Here is a 23,973-nt window from a genome sequence, read left to right on the forward strand (position 1 = left end):
GAAGTGAGGAGTTCAGAGATAGTACATGATGCAGTGCTGTGATGAGTTTTGGTGGGGTCCAGTTGGAAGGGTAAGTATAAGGAGGTGTCTGAGAGTTGTCGCCTGGCTTCGCCCAGATCGAGGTCAGTGCACCAGACCACAACACCACCCTCCCACACCAACAATCAGGGCACGAAACAATCCTTCCAAGTGAAGCAACACTTCACGTGAATCTGCAGGGGTCACCTACTGCATCTGGTGCTCCTGCTGTGGTCTCCTCTAAATTGGAGACTGGGAGATCACTTTGTTGAGCATCTCGGCTCTGTCCACCCCAATAGAAGGGATCTCCCAGTGGCTGCTCATTTCAATTTCCCGTCCCATTCCCTTGCTGACATGTCTGTACATTGGTCTCGTCCACTACGAGACTGAGACCACCCGCAAATTGGAGGAACACCACCTCATCTTATGACTGGGCCCCCTCCAACCAGATGGCATTAACATCAACTTCTCTGGCTTTCCCCCCACTTCTTCCCCATCTCCATTCCTTCTCCTTTCATATAAACATGATAAATTCTCACCTCATTGTTGGTTCCTCCCCCAGCCGCCACCTTCTGAATTCCTGCTTCTGGCTCATTCCCTGAATAAGGGCTCAGGCCTTGAATGTCGGTGACGTATCTTGGCTTTGTATAGTCGCTGAAAAGACCAGCTGACTTCTTCCAGTGTTTCCGTGTGTTTATTGCAGCAGCCAGTTGACACACCAGCACCTCTTTGGGAATCTGGAGCACCCAGGGGAAAGCACAGTCCCCCTCCACCTGGTGCTGGCACACTCACTGTCTTTGACCCTCCTTGTTCCCCCAACTACTTCAGATCCTCCCTCCTGCATTGAACAACCTCACTCCTGTCTGGGCATGAAGCCCCAGCCACTGCCCCTTCCCCAAAGGAGCCCTGAAGGAACCGTGAATCTCCGCCACCCCATCCACTTAGCACTTCTCTCTGCTCACAGATCAGAAATCTAATTAGAGCACTCAGCGTGAGCTCAGCTTGCAGCATTATTCTCCCAGACACTCGTTGTAAGAGGCTGGAGGGGACAGGGAAACCTGCTGAAACACTCTAGTCCACACAACCACGATCATCAGGCCCCATAATATTCTTCGTCTCACAATACAGACACATCCCCACACACCAGCAGGGCTTTGAGCAGGTGAAGGCTACAGGCAGTTACATACAAAACCCACACCCCAAATGATTGGGACCGATAACAATCTCCATTTAGCTTGGTACAAGGAATAAAACCACCACAGATCTCAGTCAGCAAACGTGGCAAGAAAGGTACTCAGGGAGAATAAAACAGGAGGCTGGAGAAACTCAGCAGGTCAAACAGTGTCCTTTATATCACAATGAAGATGCATTTTACTCATACCTTGCTCATGAAGGGGGCTCAAGCCCAAAACATTGGTTACAAATCTTTATCTTTGCGACTGTTTGACCTGCTGAGTTTCTCCAGCTTTGTGTTTTCATTAATAAAAACATTAGATCAGAAAGCAGCTTTGGAGAGAGATCAGCACTTCGTGTTTCCAATGAAAAATCTTTGTCTGAAATCAGAGTCCTGAAAAAAATAACTGATTATTGTGGTTCTACACTACAGAGAAGTTGGGGGAGGGGATAGATGGAGTCATGGTGACATCAATATGAGGGTGAGGCCAGGGTTGCTGGGTGGATAAGTTTTGGAGGTCAAAGGGTTAGTAGGTGCAGCAGAAAAAAGACAAATGCGGGATGGCAGGGGGGTGGAACAGCCAACAACAGAATTATCTAATTCAGGCAGAGAAAGTCAAGCACAAGCTTCCTGTACTCAGCCTAATGCTGTCACTCCCTGTATCAGACACAGTCACACCTGACACTCGCTGATGCCCATCTATCAACTCAGCCTAACCTGTCCCCCTGCATCCCACAACTCATGACTCTGCATATTCCCACAGTAACCCACAACTTATCCCCACCTCAACCCTGCTCTCACCCCCAACAGACCCACCCCTTAACCCTATCTATTCTGCCCCCACCCTTCTCTGTAATGTAAAAATAACTCAATTTCCTCATTTCTCCATTCTGACCTCTGGTCTTCAACTGTCACTCTCTCCATAGGTGCCCTGCCGGCTGAGTGGATCAGCACTGATTACACATCCAATGTTTGCATTTTTTTTAATCCAAAGATGGAAACGTGTAAAACAAAAACAGACGCCATTTCTTTGGGCAGAAAGTCTCTTCCCATTCCAGACTGGTTTACAAATACATTTATATCAACCAGATCATCAGGGTCGTGCGTAGAGTCCAAGCTGTTCCTTTGCCCAGTGGACACCAACGTAAAGGGGTCTTCCTGCAGAATAAGTTACGCCGGATTTTCCAGCCAGTTTGGGGTTGATTGCAGCGATGCTGGGAAGTTGGCCCTACTCCTGCAGTTGAAGCCCTACTGCCCTTGTCTTCTGCCAGCAGACAGGTTTGTATCTCGACCTGCTTTCTTCTATCTCTTCTTTCGTCCTCTGGATGCAGTTGAAGATCTCCTGGAAGAGCAGTTTGTACTCGGGTTGAGTGTCGCTGCAGGGGGCAGCGGGTTGGGTTCCAGGGACAACAGGTTCGGGACCCAGGACATTCCGAGCCTGCTCCAGGGGGCCAGGGGTCTGTACCGCCTTGTGGCTACAGGTGTCGCCGGGGTTCTGGCAGCGGCTCAGCAGCTCGTTGTATTTCAGCTGCAGCGCACTGTACTGCTCATCCACCTCATTAAGCAGCGACACTCCCCGCCGACGCACCGCCTCCGCCCGCCTGATGCATGTCCGTTCGTGGCCCTGCACTGGGTCGTCAGCTGGCAGGCTGTCGGGTGGTTCGTCGCACAGCGGCTCGTCTATGTCGCGCTCTGGGAAGAGCAGCAGGCCATGCAGCAGGCCGGCGGCGAGGTGGTGGGGCTCAGCGCACCGGCGCCGCAGCTCAGCCACGCTGCCCTCCAGCTCGGCCAGCCGGCGGCCGGACTCCTGCAGGCTGGCCACGCCACGCTCCAGGCTGACCTTCTCGCTCTCCACCCAGCGCCGCTCCTGCTCCAGCTCGTTGGTACGCCTGCGCTCGGCTTCCAGCTGGTTCCGCAGTGCAGCCACACTCCGCCGCAGCCGCTCCCGCTCCTCCGCCACAGCCTGGTCATGGGCCAGCAACCTGCGGACACAGCTGCGTTAGTATGTGGCTAAAACCACTCACCCAGACCCTTCTGCCCACCGCCCCCAGGCTGGTCCAAATGAGTCAACTCCCAGTCTGCTCCATCGAACATCACAGTGAAGAAAATGGGCCTTGAGACCGTCATCCCTGGGTTAGCTCAAACACACCAACTCCCAGTCTGTTTCATGGGTAAATTACAGCACAGAAAACAGGCCCTTTGGCCCTTCTAGTCTGTGCTGAATTACGATTCCCATTGCTAGTGATGCCAAAGGTTGGTATTGGGACAGAATGAGCTCAGTGCAAACCTCCTGCAAAGGGCATTGCCTGTGACAGATCAGCACCAAAGACGCCAGAGAAACTCAGCAGGTCACGCGGCATCCCAGGGAAGATAAGGGCCCCAACACAACAGCCCTAACCCCTTCGAGTTTCTCCCACAGATTTGTGCATTGCACTCAACCCCAGCATCCACAGACTTTCTTTTACCCTACACCACGCCCTCAGTGCTGTGACAGAGGTGTCAGAGTGGGGCTGTCTCAAGCCTACCCATCTTTGGGATGCGGAAGGGAACCAGATCACTCAGGAGGAACTCACGGGGCCCCAGGTCTTACTTCCTAAAGTTGTACAGCTCCTTGAGGCAGGGGAAGCTCTGCGCTGCCCTGCGTTGTTCCTCCGTCTCCTCCCGGACGCTGCTCTGAAGGTCCTCGATCTGCTGCTGCAGCTCATCCACGTGGGAGTGGAGGCTTTCGACAGTCTCTGTCAGGCTGGCGGACAAGACCAAAGTATGTTAGAGGGGCTCCCTGGAACAGCTGTGGTTAAAGTTGGGGGTGATGCATTAGCATGGGTAGAGGATCTGTTATAAATGCAGAGGTGGTGGGGGGGAGGGGTACAGAATACCTCGCTATCTTGCTCTCCGACGCTTTGATTTCCATCACCAGTTTCTGATTGGTCACTTCCAGCTCCCGTGTGGTGCCATCCAGCTGCTCGTAAACCTTGGTGTGCTGCTCGTTCATCTGCCGGAGGAACTCCACCTGTTTTGTGAGGTACTGCAAAAGGAGCAAGGGTCAAATGCGGGGCCAAACACCAAGCAGGAGCAGCCCGCAGATGGTGGAATCCTGAGCAAACGACCAGTTGGAGGGACTCTGAGCCAGACAGTGTCCGTGGAGAGAGAGAGACAGTCAGCATTTCAGGGTAGGGCCCCCTTTGATCCATCTCTATGGACACTGCCTGACCTGCTGAGTCCTTCCAGTTCCTTGAGGTTTGCTCAATCATCCAGCTGAATGATATTGCAGACTAGAGGGGTGAATGGCCTCCCTCACCCCACTATAACAGGCTGCATACATCTCTGCGTCAGATTCAGTGCAGGGAACCGGGCCACTTGAGATCACCCGTGCAGGGACCCGCACGTCCTGTGCCCGGCTGTGTCACCACTCACCTCAATCTCCTGCAGCTGCTCCTGGTTGGTGCCGTACATCTGCTGAAGTGCCTCCTCCAGCTCAGTGTTCCGGTCCAGCAGGGCTTTGCCCAGTTCTGCTGCCAGGTGCAGGTCTGTAGACAAAAGAGCAGTCAAATAGTGAAACACCCCCCCCCCCCCCCCGCCAACCTCGGGGAACGGGGTCTGCAGGAACTGGGAATTTGGGATGGAGTGAGTGGTGTGATGAATCCTTCATGGTTTTGGCCAGCGGAAGACGTGGGTAGGGAGGGTTTAGTACATTATTTTTAAAGAAAGAACATATGGGTCAGCACAATGTCGAGGGCTGAAAAGGCCTGTAATGTTCTATGTTCTGTCATGTCTGGTGAGATAGCAGAGTGCATGTGAGGGGCTGGGTGGCCTGCTCTGGTTTAACACCAGCCTATGGCACCATTTCCCATCCTTATTCATCTCTCTCAAAAATGCTCTGAGTTTCCGCTGCTCTTTGTTGAACAAAGACCAGAAACACAATTTATTGTCATAAACATGACATGAAATTCGTTGTTTTGTGGTAGCATCTCAGGGCAAACATTTATATAAACCACCTTACAAAATAAATCAAAATAGTGCACAAAAATAATCAAAGACAAAATGAGGTCAAGAATTTCCAATTCCTGGGTGTCAACATCTCCGAGGATCTGACATGGAGCCTCCGCATTGATGCAATCACAAAGAAGGTTCGTCAGCGGCTATACTTTGTGAAGTGTCTGAGGAGATTCAGTATGTCACTGAAGACTCGCGTAAACTTATACAGGTGTACTGTGGAGGGCATTCTGGCTGGTGGCATCATTGCTTGGTATGGAGGGGCCAACTCTCAGGACAAGATTAATTCCAGAGGGTTGTTACCTCAGCCTGCAACATCACAGGCACCAGACTTCACTCCATCAAGGACATCTACATGAGGTGGTGACTTAAAAAAACATCCTCAAAGACCCCCACCACCCAGACCATGCCCTCTGCTACCATTGGGACAAAGGTACAGGAGCCTGAAGACAACACCCAGCGGCTCAAGGACAGATTATTTCCCACAGCCATCAGATTCCTGAATAATCAATGAACCACAGACTTTGCCTCACTGACTTTTCCTTGCACTATTTTTATTTATATTGTAAGGGGTGGTTTTTACATAAATGTGATGCTGCAAAACAATGAAGTTCAAGACGATAAATTCTGATTCCGAGGGAGTGTCTGTGGTTTTATTCTTCTTACAACTGTCAGGAGCAGAGATTTTCCTGGATTCCTTCTGGCACTTGATGTTTTTTTTACAGTATTCTAACTTTTTACCCCCTCCATAAATCTTCGTCCGCGAAGCCAAGCCAAAGATTCTAACTTATATTTGATCATGGGGCATCAGGGATTTCTTCAATCACTCAAACCACTGTTTTCCCATCCCCACGGTGAGATTCAAACTCTTGGTTAGTTGCCCACCAACCTCTTCGCTTAGCCATAGTATTCTGCCCTCACAGTGAGACAAGGCAGGAGTGGAGCAGGAGTGGAGCCCCGTTAGCTGTGGCTTAAACCAACAGCAGACCAGGTCTGGGGGTGTATCAAAGGACCTGGAACAAAGAGAACCCTATCCGTGCGACAGCAAGGTGTAAACGCAGCTCAGATCATGGTAGTTTAATGTTCTTTCATCACTGATCTGCCCTCAGTTCATTATTTCTAGTTAGGTCAGAATTGGACCTGGAGGAAGAAATATCTCTGTGTCCTTCAAAGTACACTCCTCACTTCCATGCTACTGGTCCGTTTCCTCCTCCCCTATGGCCAGGGTGGATATTCTCCGTATCAATGTGTTGGGGATGATTCAAAGAGAAGTCCATCACATCACACATCCCCAGGGTAACTCTTCATTGCCGCTGAGTCTTTGCTGAATATTGATTAGCAAGAGCTTGTTTCTTTGATCCCTCTCTCTCCCACCCATGGGGCCTCTGTCTAGTCACAGCCAATAACAAAGAGTCACTAAGAGGGCTCTCTCTTTATGAGTGGGATCTTGAGTGCATCACAATCCCACTTGACAGTTCCCTTTCCAGGATAAAAATCAGCCCCCTCCTCTTTGCCCAGGCTGAACATTCAACTGACCCTCCTTCCCTAGAGTTGAAGGATAGGGGACACATCACAGAATGGTCCCAGTGCCAACTCTGTGGAAGAATCCCTCCCTCCACTTCAGCTCCTATTAAGCCTGTTTCCAGTACCCCCCCCCCCTCCCCAGGAAGGTGTCCCATCTCCGGTCCTCATTCTAAATCCTTGCACAAGGAGAATACACATGAAGGAATGATAAATAGTCACAGTTAGTGCAAAAGAATGGCAATGTTTCATTGGTTCAGAGAGACCATTTTGTGGACCCTGAACAGTTAGGGAAGGTCCAAGAGGCTGATAGCTTTTAGATTAAAATTGTTCTTGAAGCTAGAGGTGCCAGACCAGGGCCTTCTAACGTGGCCTTCAGGCACAGAAGAGGCTGTGACCTTGGTGATGGGTGGGGGTCCCTCAAGGATATTTTCTTGCCACACACTGATGCTCTGGGAAATTCCTGATGTGTCCAATCATCCTGCCTTCTCCTTTCCACGTGACTAACATCCTTCCTCCCACTTTGTGAACCGTGGCGAGATTTTTGAGCTGTGGGTTCTGCAGGCATCAAGGGACCAGTGAAGGTCAGTGCAGCGGTTGTAGCCACATACGCGCCACCATGTCCAAAACAGCTCTTGGACAAGCAGGCAAACAACTGGGGCTCCTCGTCAGAGATGAACCACATCTGGCCACATCACTGCCTGGTGCGGAGGTGCAAACACTCAGGACAGGAACAGGCTCCAGAGGGTTGTGATCTTGGCCTGGGCCATCACGTGCACCAGACTTCACTCCATCGGGGACATCCACATGGGGCAGTGTCTTCACAAAGGAGCCTCGATCCTCAGGGACCCCAGACCATACCCTCTTCCCTCTGCCACCATCGGGAAGGAGGGGCAGGAGACTGAGGACCTACCGTCAGATTTCTTGGCCGAGTTCAGGCAGGACATCACCGACAAACCTTTCTCCTGTGGGCGCGGCAGAGTCTCCACGAACTGGCCATGCGGGGAAAACGATTCACCGTTGCAGACACAGCCCCCGCCAGCAGATCTCTGAACAGACAATGAACCTTTGCACCAATTTCTTTCTTTTGAATGTAATATTTGCAACCGGAACCCACGTTCATGACAATAAATTCTGGTTCTGAGTCCCCTCCGCGATCCTCACACAAACTTCTGCCAGTCACAGTCTGTCCCCGGAGGGGCGAGTGTGTGGCTGGAAGCTTCATCCTCCCACCTTCGGGGGAAGCGGCTCAAACCCCGAGGGGGTGGGGAATCGCCGTTTCCAGCAGCAGGAGGGAGCCGAGAGCTTCTTTTGTGACTCTGCCCTGACGCCGTTCCCATGCACACGCAGGGGCTGGAACTGGGCGGGGGCCGGCGAGCTGGCAGACCCTCTCCCCATGCACAGCCCCGCCGGGCGGCTGCAGGAGCCCCGCATGCATCCTCGCCCTTGCAGCGTCGCCTCACTCATCCCTGCGCCCTCCCAGAGAAAATTGCCCACTGGGTCGAACGCCAGCATCTCCCTCCCCCAGAGGCCCTGGGACGTCGCTGAGTGATGCCCACATCCCGGGTACCGGCTCGGATCTGGACGGGACGTCGGACTGGAGTTTCCACCAGTTTCACACAACAGCGAGTCCCCGGAAATAATCCCTGCTCAAAGCACAAAGCCCAGCAACAGGGTCAAAGAACGACAGCGCGCTGCAGGCCCTTCGGCCCTCCAAAAAAATGCCAACCCTTCCTACCAGGTAAATATTTCTTCCATCCATGTGTCTAAGGGTCTCCAGCCTCATCCCAGTAATGCATTCCAGCCCCACCCACAACTCTCCCTGGCCCCTGAGTCAGAGGCGAAGGCACATGTCAGACAAGGCTCTCAGCAGGTACGGGAGGAATGGGCCGAACGGCCGCTTCCCATGGGGAGAGGACAGGGTTAGTGACAGGGCTGATTATTATATCAGACGGATCCCTCCACACAGGCGGGGGGGGGCCCGGCCCTGGCCAGGCCGGATCGGGGCTCGAACCCGCCGCTCACCCTGCTCCATGTTCCGCTGCTGCTGGCACCAGGACTCCTCCCGCAGGTCGAACTCCTCCATCATGCGGTCGGTCAGCATCTTGCCTGCCTGTGGCACGAAGCAGCGGCTCAGAGGGAGCCCCGCTCCCCCCCCTCCCGCTGCCGGACCCTCGCCGCCGCCGCTGCTACTCCATGGTAGCAACGTGGCAGCCAAGCGGCCGTCAGCTCCAGCCCAGACTGCCGGCTCCGGCCGAAGGGGCGGGCAGTCCCTGCGACCGAAACTCCGCCCTCCGCCGGTTCCAGCCAATCAGAGCGCCCCGCGCGTCATCTGATTGGCAGCCCTCCCTCCCGAGCGGGTGCGTCTCGCCTGACTCTTGACCGAGACCGAGTTCCCCATCAGTGGGTCAACACAGATCCACACAGGCCCTTCGGCCCTCGATGTGATGCTGACCCATATGTTCCTGCAAAAAATACTAAACCCTTCCCAACTCGGAATCCTCTATTTTTCTTTCATCCACGTGCCTGAGGCTTTTAAATAACGACCCTCTTGTACCAGAATCGGAATTTATTCTCTTGAAAACGGCAGGAAATTCCTTGTTTTGCAGGGGTCACAGGGCAAATATTCATATAAACCACCTGACAACAAGAATAAAATTACTGCAAGGCAAGGCAGTGTTTGGGGTTCATTGATCATTCAGGAATCTGATGGGAGCCGGGAAGAAGCTGTCCTTGTGCTGCTGGGTGCTCCTCATTAGGGTTCCTGGACCTCCTTCCCGATGGAAGCTAAGTGAAGAGGGCCAGGCCTGGGTGGTGGGGGGTCTTTGACAATAGAAGCTGCTTTTTTAAGACACCGCCTCATGTTGACGTCCTCGATGGAGTGAAGTGTGGTGCCTGTGATGTCAGAGGCCGAGTTAACAACCCTCTGGAGTTTATTCTTGTCCTGAGAGTTGGCGTCTCTCAAACCAGGCAATGATACAACCAGCCGGAATGCTCTCCATGGGGGGGGGGGGAGGCAAAGTGGCAACTCTTCTGCCTTACAGTGGACAAAAGTCAAAGAATTTCTTGTAGTATTCTAAATGACAATAATGGAACCTTTACCTTTACCTGTACACCTGTAGAAGTTTATGAGAGTCTTCAGTGACATATTGAATTGCCTAAGACATCTCACCAAGTATAGCCACTGGCGAGCCTTCTTTGTGATTGCATCAACATGGAGGGTCCAGGACAGATCCTCGGAGATGTTGACACCCAGGAATTTGAAGTTCTTGACCCTCTCCACCACTGAGCCCTCGATGAAGACTGGGTCGTGTTCCCCTGACTCCCTCCTGAAGTCCACAATCATCTCCTTGGCTTTGCTGACGTTGAGCACAAGGTTGTTGTTGTTGTTACCCCATTCAACGAGCTGATCGACCTTCCTCCTGTTCACGTCCTCATCGCTGCTTGTGATTCTGCCGACAACCGTGGTGTCGTCAACAAACTTGTAGATGGCATTGGAATTGGGCCTGGCCACACAGTGTATAGTGAGTAGAGCAGTGGGCTAAGCTCGCATCCTTGGGATGCACCTGTGTTGATGATCAGTGAGGAGACATTGTTTCCAATTCGTATGGACTGTGGTCTCCTGATGAGAAAGTCAAGGATCCAATTGCTGAGGTCCAGTTGTCATGGAGGACGGTGAGTTCAGGGAGGGATATGTGGTTAGTGAAGCAGGTTTCAGTTTTATGGCGAAGGTGTGGGACATTGTGGATCGCAGAAGGATGGATTCATCCCAGGGCTCCAATATCTATCCCAGGATGCTTTAGAAAACTAGGGAAGAGATGGAGATTTTTGCAGTGACATTAGCCACAGAAGATGAGAGAACAGCTAATGCATTTATTTTTAAGACGAGAAGCAGGGTTAAGCCATGCACCAAGAAATTTGAGTGTAAGACACAAACGTGTGGGAGAAACTCAGGGTTCCTTTTGTTGTCATATAATATCACATTAAAAATGTAACATATGTAATGTAGTTTGATTTCTGCTGGTTGTAAGGCAGACAAAGCGTCAAGATTAGTGTCGCCTGGTGCCCCTTACAGTACAAGAGAAAGAGAACCCAAACCAAAGCAGGTCACACAACATCTGTAGGAGGGAGAGGGTGAGCATTGTTTCGGGTATGAGCAAATGACAGATGGTCAAAATGGTTTTCCCTGGTAGGGTCATCAGGAACAGGAGAGCAGGGGTTTAAGGTAAGAGGAAGGTTTACAGGCAATCTACAGAGTAGGGTTTTTACCCAGAGAGTGGCTGATATCTGGAACTCACTAGCACAGGACGTGATGGAATCAGATACAAACATTACAGATAAGGAGCATCTCGCCCGCAGCCCAGGCACCCACCACATCCTGAGTAAAGTTCTCCCCTAAACTTTCCCCCACTCACCTTAAACTGATGTCCTGTGGAATTTGCTACTATTGCTCTAGGGAAAAGGCACTGGCTGTCCATCCCATCTAAGCCCCTCAGGACCTTATCTATGTCCAGTAGGTAGCCTCTCATCCTTTATCTCTTCAAAGAGAAAGGTTCTGGTGCTGTCACCCTTGCTTCATATGTCACATTCTCCAAACCAGGCCACGTCCTGATTAACGGAGTTTTATTTGTACAAAATAGTCAGAATAAATGGGTCATTTTCTCATCAGTGACACTCGACAAAAAAGATTTAACTTCCTGAACTCTTCTGGGTGTATTTTATGGATTTTGAGTTGCTAATCACAAAAATCACCTGAAAATGGTCCTATCACATACTGTTTTTTAGATATAACTGATTTTTGTGATTTCCCGTTATATTTTAAGTCAACTTCAACCAGACAAAACCGTGAAGTGCAACTGGTCATTGAAAATCCATTTTCTGCTTTTGCACTTGGACGTCTTCCCTGCTGATGTTGGTGCCGTCAGTGACGAACACGGTGGAAGGTTTCACTGGGACATTGTGACCGTGGGAAAGTGGGATCAGGGTAACTGGAATCCATCAATGCTGGCCGACTATTGTCGGACACTGACACGAGAGGCATCAGATGCTGAGTACAAATGAAAATCAGCGATAGAGCATTTGTAGGTCAGATGAACTAATGCAATGAGTCAGTATCATTATGTGATTAAACAGGCTAAATTCAATAACAGTTCATTTAATATTTCTCCAATTTTCTACGTGATACAGCACATCTGACATTATCTTTGTGTTGTTTGTCATAATCCCCAATGTTTTTTCAGGAAGCGCAGCTTTTGAAAAAGGTTTGTTGTCCAGTGTTATCAGTGACTAATGGGAAGATAGGAACCTGTGTGATTTATGATCTATAATTACGATCTTGGATGAAGGCAAATATGCTGACTTTGCAAAGTGAGGAGGGTGGGTTAGCAAGCGGACTCCAAAGAGTCTCTGAAGGAGTTAAACAAGAAAGTCTGCAGACGCTGTGAAGGAAGTGGAGAGTTTGAGGGAGTGGGCAGGAATGGGCAGAGGCCAAATAATGTGGGAATATGTCACCTCGATCACTTTGGAAAGGAGAATGAAGGGCAAATTATTGTTTCAGTGGAATGAATCTACAAAATGTGGAGGGACATTCTAGCATGGAACACTTCAGCGCACAGTTAAAGCAAGCAATTCGGAAAGCTAATTATCACGAGGGATGTGGGGGATGAAAGAAGGGGCACTTTGTGGCAACTTTACTGGGAATGTGAGACGATGGAGGGAGGGCTCTTCACCAAAGGAAGCATTTGCTTTGAACGCAATGCATCAGTTCACAGAAAGGAACAACGTGGGGCCAGGCCCTTCAGCCCATCTTGTCATGTGGACTAAGATGTCTATCTACTGACCCTATTTGCCCGCATTTGGCCCATATTACTCTGTTAGGTCATGTGGGATCCAGGACCACCCATCCAACTGGATGCTCAGTTGTAGGAGACAGAGAGTGTGAAGGAGGGTTGTTTTTCAGACTGCAGGTCTGTGACAAGTGTTCGTTCAGGTTTATTTACCATCTGATTGTATCAGGACAGTCGTTCTCAAGTCCGCAGTGTAAAACAGAGCAAACACACGTACAGACAAGTACAGAATATTTATACATATATATTTTTTTAATTAATAAATGGTCTTGGGGAATTGTTTCAGCAGGCTCATCCAGCCTAGCAAGAAACACACGACGCTGGAGAAACTCAGTGGGTCGAACAGTGGACTTTAGACAGCAAAGATAAAGGTACAGAACTAATGTTTCGGACTTGATTTTGTTAGAATCCTGCACTGTCTGTAAGGAGTTTGCATGCTCCCCCCTTGTCTGTGTGAGTTTCTTCCAGGGACTCTGGTTTCTTCCCACTGTTCAAAACGTACAGGGGGTCGTAGGTTAATTGGGTGGCACGGACTTGTGGGCTGGAACTATATGCTGTACATCTGTCTGTATGTCTCAAGATTAACAGCGGGATCTTGATCAACTGGGTCAATGGGCCGAAGAATGACAGGGGGAGTTCATTTGGATTAATGCCAGGTTTCACATATTGGTTAAATCGCTCCAGGGCAGGACATAGTAAATGCAGGGCCCTGGAGAGTGTGGTAGCACAGAGAGAGCTAGGGGTACAGGGGCATGGTCCCCAGACAGTGGTGATACTGGCAGACAGGTGGTGAAGAAGGCACTTCATGGTTCAGGGCCCTGAGCGCAGGAGTGGGGAGGTCACATAACCGCTGTACAAGATGTTGCTGAGGCCACATGTGGAATACCGTTCTGGTTACCTTGCTACAGAAACTGGGTTAATTCCTGGAGGGGTGAAGGAGGCTGAGGGACAACCTTCTCGAGGGGCCCGGATGGGAGGCTGAGGGGCGACCTTCTCGAGGGGCCTGGGTGGAAGGCTGAGGTTTAAGGTGAGAAGGGAAAGATTTGGAGGGTCTGAGGATGGTGATACGTGGAATGTTGTCAACTAAACAAACTGCACCAGTCAACAGCTTTGTCTCTTGAACTTTCTTTGTACAATATGTGGTACAAACTCATTACCCTCAGAAATCCATTAAGTCTTAATTCTTTTAACCAGCTTCACCTATCCCCAAAACTTCCTGTAATGGTCATCAGGTATTTGAACAGATCAGACCAGTTCTGATAACAAGTGGCTTTGAGAAAATTTCTTAATTATAGTTCTCTGGACTTACTGCCACTGACTATCAGATAAAACACCTTTTTACACAGTTCCTTTAAACTTTCTGGACACTACCTCTGATTTTACAGCCAAGCATTGTCCTCAAGACAACTCCTTCCCCTTAAATTTACTGCTTTCACTTATTGTTGCAAATTCTTGCTGGTTCCCATAATTGTTTTAGCCACCTGGACTGGAGTTATCAAAGTTTAGACTTGTAGAATGTGCCAGACTGTTGCTGGTACACAGTATCTCAAAACAAGCTCTTTATCTCAGTGTCAGGGACAGTGGCAGTTTTGTCATGTGGCTAATTACTGCGGCTGCCTTCCCACACTGTTACGAGGCAGATGTCAATGTGACCTGACTTCACACCGTCCCTCCACTCTCTCTCCCTTTCTCTCGTTTCTAATTCTTCCCTTTAACCCTTTCATCTCGTCAGTTGTTGACATGAAGAACTAGGAGGAGCGGGTACAATTAGAGCGTTTTAAAGTTTGGCCCAGTTGACGTGACGGTTAGCACAACACTGTTAGAGCACCAGCGATCGGGACCAGGACCAGGGTTCGAATCCTGCACTGTCTGTAAGGAATTTGTACGTTCTCCCTGTGTCTGTGTGGGTTTACCCCGGGGGCTCCGGTTTCCTCCTATCGAAATAGCCTGTAACTGGGCTGTATGTCTAAATTTAAAAGACATTTGGACAGGTACTATGAATAACAACGGATGGGATGTGGGCCAAACACAGGCAAATGGGCTCGCTCAGGTAGACAGCTTGGTTGGCAGGGATGCATTGGCCAAAGCGCTTGTTTCTGTGCTGTAAACCTCCACGGCTGTATCCATGTACCTCTCCAAAGTCTTTCAGAACCAAGGTTTCCGCCCACATCCCAATGGATGGTGTATTGGACGCTGTAAATTACCCCGAGTGTGGGTGAGGAGTAGAATCTGGGGGGGGGGGGGGGATGTTGACGAGCCCATGGGGAGAACAAGAAACCAGATTAACGTAGGATCGGTGTAAATGGGTGTCTGATGGCCAGTATGCTCTCTGTGGGCTGAAGGGCCTGTTTTGTGCTATATCTCCCTCTGACTGCCTGTCTCATGGGTGGGAGAGACACCAGGGTCTAAAAACCACAATAATAAATGATTTGAATTAAATTTAAAAAGTCTTCAAATAATCCTAGTGCATGAAATGTGGTGTAACTTGCATTCGTGTTGACAGCCGCACAGACTCTTTCAGACGATGGGTCAAAAGCAGACTCTTTAACAGGGCTGTTCATGGGAGGGGGATGGCCATATGAGTGGGAGGCTATTCACCCCTTCAAACTGTTCTAGAGATCTGCCGTTATCTCATCTGCCCCCTCGACCACTTGCATTATCCTCTTACCCCACCCCCCGCCCCGTTCCTCATCAAAAACCTATCTACCCCTGACAGAACAAAAGAACACGTTTTGAAGACTGTCCTTTGCTCATTGATGAAGAAACCTCCAGAGTCTCATAACCACTGAGGAAAAGCAAAGGCCCTAAATGGCAACAACTTATTTACAACCATTTCACCTTCTCCCACTGGAGGACACACCTGCCCCCCAACTCTTTCCCCATTTTCATTCTAACAGCGAAGGAATTAATGATTTATTGTCAGTAAATGCACGGATACAATGAAGGTCAGACTTCATGTAATAGAGGATCCCGTGTAATAGGCCCACAATGTTGTGCTGACCTATGCAAGACTACTCCTCCATCAATCTAACACTTCACTCCCTATAACCTCTCATTTTTCTCACATCAATGTGTTATTTAAGAGTCTTTTAAATGCCCTTAATGTTCCAGTTTCCACTTTCAGTGTAAACAGTCATACCCCAATGTCTCCCCTAAACCTTTCACCTTATACCAATGTCCTCTGGTGTTGGCAACTTTTGCCCTGGGATAAAGGTGCTGACTGTCGACCTTAACTACGCTCCCTCGTAATCTTTTAGACCTCTACTAAGTCATCTCTCATCCTCTGTCCCTCCGAAGAGGAAAGTCTGAGTTCACCCGCCCGTTCTTCAGTGGCCATGCTCTCCAATCCAGATAGCCTCCTCTGCACAACCTCTTCTCGCTGCTCCCTTCGGGCACCAGGTACAGGCACCTGAAGACCAGCTCCTCTAGGTTCAAGAACAGTTTTTTTCCAAATATCTACCAGGCTCTTGAGCGTCTTTCTACTGACACGGTGAATGAAAGGGCCATGGGGAGTGTTGAGGAACAAAGAAACTTACAGGTGTAGGGCAAGGCTTCATCATCTTTTACTCATGAAAGGTCCATTCAAGAGAGGTTTGAAAAGCCCAAATGATTCTGCCCCCCAAAATCCATTGAGTGCAGGCACAGTTCACGATGCGGGGCAGGCATCGGGGGTGAGAAAGAGATGGGGGCTGGAGGTGGTGATGGAGGCTGGAACATTAGAGGCATTTAAAAGACTCTTAAACAATCACATTGATGAGAGAAAAATGGGAGGAAATACATTTCTAGTTGATCGGCTCAAGGTTTTTTTTAAACGTTCGTGTGTGTAAGATGTGCTCGAAGTCAGCTCGTGTGTTTCCCTGGCCATAATAGAGGCCTTGAAACCACCTTGGTTTTTGAGTGAATTGATCTGGGGCAGCATGGTTAGTTCATTAACTACTGGGCTTTGTGGACTTGGAGCAGACATGTGGCCGTATCTTAGACAGGGAACCAATACAAGGAGAGTCTGATTTTACTTTACACAAGTAACCTTCGGCTTTGTACTTGTCAACACTGGACTTTGTGAGGTTGCATTATTTGTTATCTCTGTTTTACTGCAGCAGGAAATTCAAGGTGTGTCAGCCAGCAATTTTCCCTTTCTTGTCCTTTGGATTTCTCCACCTGACCTTTCACCTTCCAAGTCTGGTCTCAGCGCCTTGGGGAGGGGGAAAACTGTTCCCATTGCATTCCACAAATACAAGCCTAGTCTATCTAACCTTTCTTCATATGCGAGCCCCTCCATCCCCGGTATCAGCCTAGTGAATCTTCTCTGCATCCCCTCCAAGGCCAGGATGTCCTTCCTCAGATAAGGCGACCAAAACTGCACACAATACTCCAGGTGTGGTCTCACCAAGGCCCTGTACAGCTGCAGCAGGATCTCCCTACTCCTGGACTCAAATCCTCTCGCTATGAACGCCAACATACCATTCACCCCCCCATCACCGCCTGTTGCACCTGCACCCCCACTTTCAACGACTGATGCACAGCAACACCCAAGTCTCGCTGCATCTCCCCTTTTCCTAAACAGATACCATTTAAATAATAATCCTCTTTCCTGTTCTTACCTCCAAAGTGGATAACCTCGCATTTATCCACATTATACTGCGTCTGCCACGTCCTGGCCCACTCGCCTAACTTGTCCAAATCACCCTGCACTCTCCTAGTATCCTCCACAAAGCTAACCCTGCCACCCAATTTTGTATCGTCTGCAAATTTTGAGATACTGCTATCTATTCCCACATCTAAGTTGTTGATATATATCGTAAACAACTGCAGCCCCAGCACTGAGCCCTGCGGTATCCCTCTAGTCATTGGCTGCCATTCTGAAAAGAACCCATTTATTCCTACTCTTTGCTTCCTGTCCCTCAACCAATTCCTTATCCACCTTAATACCATACCTCTTATACCGTGCTCTTTAAGTTTATACGCTAGTCTTCTGTGCAGAACCTTATCAAACACCTTATACCACATCCACTGGTTCTCCCCTATCCACTCTACTGGTTACATCTCAAAAACCTCTATTAGATTTGTCAGACATGATTTCCCCTTCACAAAACCATGCTGACTCTGTGTGATGATACCACTACTTTCCAAATGTTCTGAAATTGCATCTTTAATAACTGATTCTAGCACCTTCCCTACTACCGACGTCAGGTTAACTGATCTGTAGTTTCCCGATTTTTCTCTCCCTCCCTTCTTAAAGAGTGGGGTTACGTTGGCCACTCTCCAATCCTCAGGAACTAATCCAGTATCCAAAGAGGTTTGAAACATTATCACCAACGCATCCACTATTTCCTGGGTTACTTCCTTCAGCACTCTTGGATGCAAACTATCCGGCCCGAGGGATTTATCCACCTTTAATCCCTGCAATTTAACTAATGCAACTTCTCGACTAACAATTATTTCCTTTAGTCCTTCCATCACAATAATTTCCTGTAGATTAGTTGTGTCTTCCCTGGTGAAGACAGAACTAAAATAGTCAATCAAACAGTCTGCCATATTTGTTCTCCATGATCAACTCACCCGTTTCTGTCCGCAACAGACCCACATTTGTCTTAACTAACCTCTTTCTCTTAATGTATCTATAAAAGCTTTTACAGTCATTTTTTATGTTCCCTGCCAGCTTCTTCTCGTAATCCCTTTTACCTTTCCTAATTAATCCTTTTGTCCTCCTCTGAAGAACTCTGAATTTCTCCCAGTCATCAGGGATATTATTCTTTTTGGCTAATTTGTAAGCTCCTTCTTTGGATTTGACACTCTCTCGGATCTCCCTTGTTAGCCATGGATGCGCTACCTTCCTCGATTTATTCTTTGTACATTTCTGCACTTGCTCCAAGCTATCCTTATATGATTGTCATTGCATTTCTACCATTAGTCCTTTAAGTACCATTTGCCAATCTATTTTAGCCAATTCACATCTCATACCATCAATGTTACCCCTCTTCAAGTTCAAAACCTTTGTATCCCATATCAACTCTGTCACTTTCCATCCTAATGAAGAATTCCACCATATTGTGGTCACTCTTGCCCAAGAGGTTCCTCACAACAAGATTGGTAATTAACCCTTCTCCATTAATCAATACCCAGTCTAGAATGGCTCGTTCCCTCGTCAGTTCCTCAACCTGCAGGTTTCCTCTCTCCTATTTTACTAATTTCTATTTTAATCCAGACTGGCTTTTCTTCCTCACCAAAAAAAAACAAAGTGAAAAATCTGAATTCAGCTGCCATGCAGTAATTTTAAAAATTTGGTCAGTGCAAACGTCCTAACTCAAATTTACAAGTCAATTTATCTAAAGAAACTCTTGACGTCTTACCCTATCCAAAGAAAGTTTCCAATATGTTTATTTAGCTGTTGAAAATTCTTTTGTGGCAATATATGAAATAAATATTATACCTTAGGAAATGTGTTCATTTAAACTCAATTAACCCTGTGTGATTGGGAACTTCCTCAAATCCTCACCAATTTTCTTAAGTAAAGATACATAATTCAATTTGTATATATTCTTTAATTTATTATCCACCCATATACCTAAATATTTTATCCCAATCACCGGCCATTTAAATTGAGTAACTCATTGACAATGAGTACAATTCCCTATAGTAGGATGTATAATTTCACTTTTATCCCAGTCTAGTTTATATCCCGAGACTTTACCATATTTCTCCAATCTCCAAATCTCAAATAAAAAAATTAATTTTATATTCTTCTTGGTTAACCTTAAATCCTTTAATATCTGGATCAGCTCGAATTACTTCTCCAAGAGGTTCAATCACTAAAATAAATAGTGTGGGTGATAAAGGACATTCTTGCCAACTAGATCTAGTCAATGGAAACAATGTGGAAACCTGCCCATTCATAATAACTTTAGTTCTAGGGCAATAATATAAAGCATTAACCCAATTTATAAAGACTGGACCCATCCCAAATTTCTCAAAGACCTTAAACCCCATTTTATTTTTTAAATATTTTTTTAATTTTTCACACTGTAAACCATATCAACCAAAATATACACAAACATTTCTCCCTTTTTTCCCCCTACCTTCCCACGCCCTCCAAAACCAATAAATATTCAACATATACAATACAATAAACCCATTAAACAATGTCATCACATAATGAAAAATAAACAAGAAAAATGTGTCATCTACTTTTACACACGGTCAAGTCATTTTGTCTTCTTATCATTTTAGGGGGTGGAGATCCGAAGCAAGCCCTCTCTGTTATGTTCCATGTACGGTTCCTAAATTTGTTCAAATAATGTGACTTTAATTTTTTAATTTTATGTTATTTTTTCCAATGGAATACATTTATTCATTTCTATGTACCATTGCTGTATTCTCAGGCTCTCTTCTGATTTCCAAGTTGACATTATACATTTTTTTGCTACAGCTAAGGCTATCACAAAAAATTGTGCTGCTCTATAATACTTTTTAAAGTTTGGTAACGGTAACTGCAAACCACCTTGGTTGTACCTCTCTGTTAATTTATCTAACGCTATCCTCGGTTTCCCCTTTTCCACAAGAATTTCCTTTAATTCATTAAAGAATTTCTCTGTTAAGGGAATTGGTAATGATTGAAATAAGTATTGTATCCTTGGGAAGACATTCATTTTAATGCAATTTACCCTCCCTATCAACTTTAGCGGTAATTCTTTCCAATGTTCTAAGTCTTCCTGCAATTTCTTTATTAGTGGCTGATAATTTAGTTTGTACAGGTGGCTTAAGTTATTATCTAACCTAATACCTAGGTATCAGATTGCTTGTGTTTACCATTTAAATGGTGAATCTTTTTTAAATTCTGTATAATCCGCGTAACTCATTGGCATCACTTCACTTTCATTTGTGTTGATCTTGTATCCCAATATTCCTTCAATTTCTTTTGTAGTTCTTTTATTGATATTTCTGGTTCTGTTAAGTATACTATGATGTCATCTGCAAATAAACTGATTTTCTACTCCTTCTCCTTTATTTTTATCCCTTTTATTTTATTTTCTGTTCTTATCAGTTCTACCAATGGTTCTACTGCTAAAGCGAATGGTGAGGGGGATAATGGACATCCCTGTCTAGTTGACCTACTTAATTTAAATTGGTTCAATACATATCCATTTACTGTTACCTTTGCCAATGGTCCATTATATAATGCTTTAATATTTTTCTGGTAGATTGAACCTCTGTAATACTTTAAATAAATAATTCCATTCTTCTCTGTCAAAGGCTTTTTCTGCATCTAAAGCAACAGCCACTGTTGGTTTCTTATTTCCTTGAACTGCATGAATTAGATTAATAAGTTTACAGACATTATCTGCAGTTCGTCTTTTCTTAATAAATCCAGTTTGATCTTGTTTTACTACTTTTGGTACACAGTCGGCCGATGTGTTTGCTAATAATTTTGCTAGTATCTTATAATCTGAATTAAGTAGAGATATTGGTCTATATGATGTTGGTGCAAGTGGATCCTTCCCCATCTTTGGTATTACTGTAATTATTGCTGTCTTACATGAATCTGGCAAGTTTTGTGTTTCTTCTACCTGGTTCATTACTTCCAGGAGAGGAGGAATTAATAACTCTTTAAATGTTTTATAAAATTCTATTGGGAATCCATCTTCTCCAGATGTTTTATTGTTTGGCAGCTTTTTTAATATATCCTGTACTTCCTCTATTTTAAATGGTTTTATCAGTTTGTTTTGTTCCTCTTCTTGCCATTTCGGCAGTTCAATTTTAGCTAAAAACTCTTCTATTTTATAATGTTTCCCCTCGTTGTCAGTTTGGTATAATTGTTCATAAAATTCTTTAAAGCTCTCATTAATCTCTATTGGGTAATATGTAATTTGTTTGTCCTTTTTCCTTGATGCCAATACAGTTCTTTTAGCTTGTTCTGTTTTAAGTTGCCAGACTAATATTTTATGTGTTTTTTTCTCCTAGTTCATAATACTTTTGCTTTATTTTCATTATGTTCATCTCCACCTTGTATGTTTATAATGTTTCATATTTTATTTTTTGTCTGTCAATTCTCTCCTTTTTGTTATATCATCCCTTTTTACTAGTTCCTTTTCTGCACTTACTATCTCCCTTTCCAACTGTTCTATTTCCCGATTGTAGTCCTTTTTCATCTTAGTTACATAACTTATTATCTGCCCTCTAATGAAGGCTTTCATTGAGTCCCATAATATAAATTTCTCTTTCACTGATTCCATATTTATTTCAAAATAAGTTTTAATTTGGCGTTCAATAAATTCTCTAAATTCCTGCCTTTTAAGTAGCATGGAGTTTAACCTTCATCTACATGTTCTTGGTGGGATGTCCTCTAGTTCTATTGCTAATAACAGGGGTGAATGATCAGATAGTAGTCTAGCTTTATACTCAGTTTTCCTAACTCTCCCTTGAATATGGGCTGACAACAAAAACATATCAATCCTTAAGTATGTTTTATGCCTACTTGAATAATATAAGTATTCCTTCTCTCTTGGGTGCTGCGTCCTTCATATATCCATAAGTTTCATTTCCTGCATTGATTTAACCATAAATTTGGCCAGTTTATTGTCTTTTGTCCAGTTTTATCCAACATTGGATCCAAATTAAGGTTAAAATCCCCTCCTATCAATATATTTCCTTGTGTATCTACAATCTTCAAAAAAATATCTTGCATAAACTTTTGATCCTCTTTATTAGGTGCATCTATATTGGTCACATTCCAGAATTCTGAATATATCTGACATTTTATCATTACACACCTCCCTGCCAGATCTATTATTTCCTCCTCTATTTTGATTGGTACATTTTTATTAATTAATATAATTACACCTCTAGCTTTTGAATTACATGATGCTGCCGCTACATGCCCTACCCAGTCTCTCCTTAATTTATTGGGTTCCACTTCAGTTTGATGCGTTTCCTGCACAAATGCTCTATCTATATTTTTCTTTTTTCAGTCAATTTAATAGCCTCTTCCTTTTAATTTGGTTATGTATTCCATTAATGTTTATAGTCATATAATTCAACATGGCCATCTCATACTCTGTTTACACCTCATTTCCACTTCCTCACCACCACCATCCTTCTTTTCCCCATTTTCATCTCTCAGTTTTCCCTTTTGACAACACATTTAAAACATTAAAATATTCTCCTTCATCCAATATTCCCTTAACCCCAATTATCCCCCCCTCTCTGAGTTGCCCCTCATCCCTTGCCGGGCAACCACAACTCCCCTCTCCATTTGGATTGCGGACCCGCTCGCAAGCGTCAACTGATTTCGCAGTAACGGTTATTCTCTCCCCCCCCCCCAACCCCCCCCCAGAAAAGACTTTTTTTTAAAGACATAGAACAAAGTTCTCCCTTTTTTTTGCCTGAAACCCCATTTTACACGGCAGCTTGAAAGGGCCTCGTGATGCTACCAGTCAGAATGCTGTTAGGACAAATACAGCTCCAGTGTCAATCGGGCTGTGTCAATGTGCAGCGCCTGCCATCTCCTGGCTGCACGGAGTCAGGTGCATCACCCCCAGTGGGCCGTGAAATAGAACAGGCCATTCAACCCCCGAGCCAGTTCAAGGTTCTGTGCGTTGTCATGTAACAATACATTAAATACAAGTAACAGACATGATGTACTTACTGTACCTGATGCTGTACGTCACGGAAGACTTGACGTGGAGAGCATTCTGGCTTGTTGGATCACTGTCTGCTTTTCTTTGGCTTGGCTTCGCGGACGAAGATTTATGGAGGGGGTAAAAAAGTCCACGTCAGCTGCAGGCTCGTTTGTGGCTGACCAGTCTGATGCGGGACAGGCAGACACGATTGCAGCGGTTGCAAGGGAAAATTAGTTGGTTGGGGTTGGGTGTTGGGTTTTTCCTCCTTTGCCTTTTGTCAGTGAGGTGGGCTCTGCGGTCTTCTTCAAAGGAGGCTGCTGCCCGCCAAACTGTGAGGCGCCAAGATGCACGGTTTGAGGCGTTATCAGCCCACTGGCGGTGGTCAATGTGGCAGGCACCAAGAGATTTCTTTAGGCAGTCCCACCTCTGTCATGGTGGCCAGTGGAGAGCTCGCCATATAACACGATCATGGGAAGGCGATGGTCCTCCATTCTGGAGACGTGACCCATCCAGCGCAGCTGGATCTTCAGCAGCGTGGACTCGATGCTGCTACTGTGGTGCCAAATCGTCGGACAAGAATAAACTCCAGAGGGTTGTTAACTCGGCCTGCACCATCACAGGCTCCACACTTCACTCCTATGTCTTTAAAAACCAGCCTCTATCCTCCAAGCCCCCCACCATCCAGGCCTTGCCCATTTCACTCTGCTCCCATCGGAGCCTGAAGCGAAGCGCTCAGTGGCACAAGGACAGCTTCTTCCCCGCTGCCGTCAGGTTCCTGAATGATCCATGAACCAGACACTGCCTC

At 46.5% G+C, this 23,973-nt stretch overlaps 3 protein-coding genes across 5 annotated transcripts in view; 2 read left to right on the forward strand and 1 right to left on the reverse strand.

The window, feature by feature from the left end:
• The window catches only part of polr3e (polymerase (RNA) III (DNA directed) polypeptide E), a 74,897-nt gene extending 66,859 nt beyond the window's left edge, over positions 1 to 8,038 (forward strand). The window contains exons 23-24 of the transcript XR_011347189.1: positions 2,119 to 2,470; positions 4,131 to 8,038. The gene's annotated coding sequence lies outside the window, so the exon portion shown is untranslated. The remainder of the gene's footprint in view (positions 1 to 2,118; positions 2,471 to 4,130) is intronic.
• cdr2b (cerebellar degeneration-related protein 2b) lies at positions 2,069 to 23,483 on the reverse strand. 3 transcript variants are annotated; one of them, XM_069905608.1, is made up of 5 exons: positions 7,620 to 7,743; positions 4,607 to 4,719; positions 4,069 to 4,217; positions 3,783 to 3,935; positions 2,069 to 3,174 (listed from the first exon to the last, which is right to left on the reverse strand). In XM_069905608.1, the coding sequence occupies exons 1-5, from the start codon at positions 7,651 to 7,653 to the stop codon at positions 2,421 to 2,423; spliced, it is 1,203 nt and encodes a 400-aa protein (XP_069761709.1). In that variant the 5' UTR covers positions 7,654 to 7,743; the 3' UTR covers positions 2,069 to 2,420. The 3 variants fall into 3 exon arrangements, with proteins under 3 accessions (XP_069761709.1, XP_069761710.1, XP_069761708.1); XM_069905609.1 differs by lacking the exon at positions 7,620 to 7,743 and adding an exon at positions 23,200 to 23,483 and having other exon boundaries at positions 2,073 to 3,174; XM_069905607.1 differs by lacking the exon at positions 7,620 to 7,743 and adding an exon at positions 8,732 to 8,962 and having other exon boundaries at positions 2,073 to 3,174.
• Positions 12,845 to 23,973, forward strand: part of mfsd13al (major facilitator superfamily domain containing 13a-like) — a 35,044-nt gene continuing 23,915 nt past the window's right edge. Inside the window, exon 1 of the mRNA XM_069905604.1 lies at positions 12,845 to 12,923. The gene's annotated coding sequence lies outside the window, so the exon portion shown is untranslated. The remainder of the gene's footprint in view (positions 12,924 to 23,973) is intronic.

The sequence above is a fragment of the Narcine bancroftii genome, chromosome 12 (assembly GCF_036971445.1).
Source record: "Narcine bancroftii isolate sNarBan1 chromosome 12, sNarBan1.hap1, whole genome shotgun sequence".
NCBI classification, from domain to species: domain Eukaryota; kingdom Metazoa; phylum Chordata; class Chondrichthyes; order Torpediniformes; family Narcinidae; genus Narcine; species Narcine bancroftii.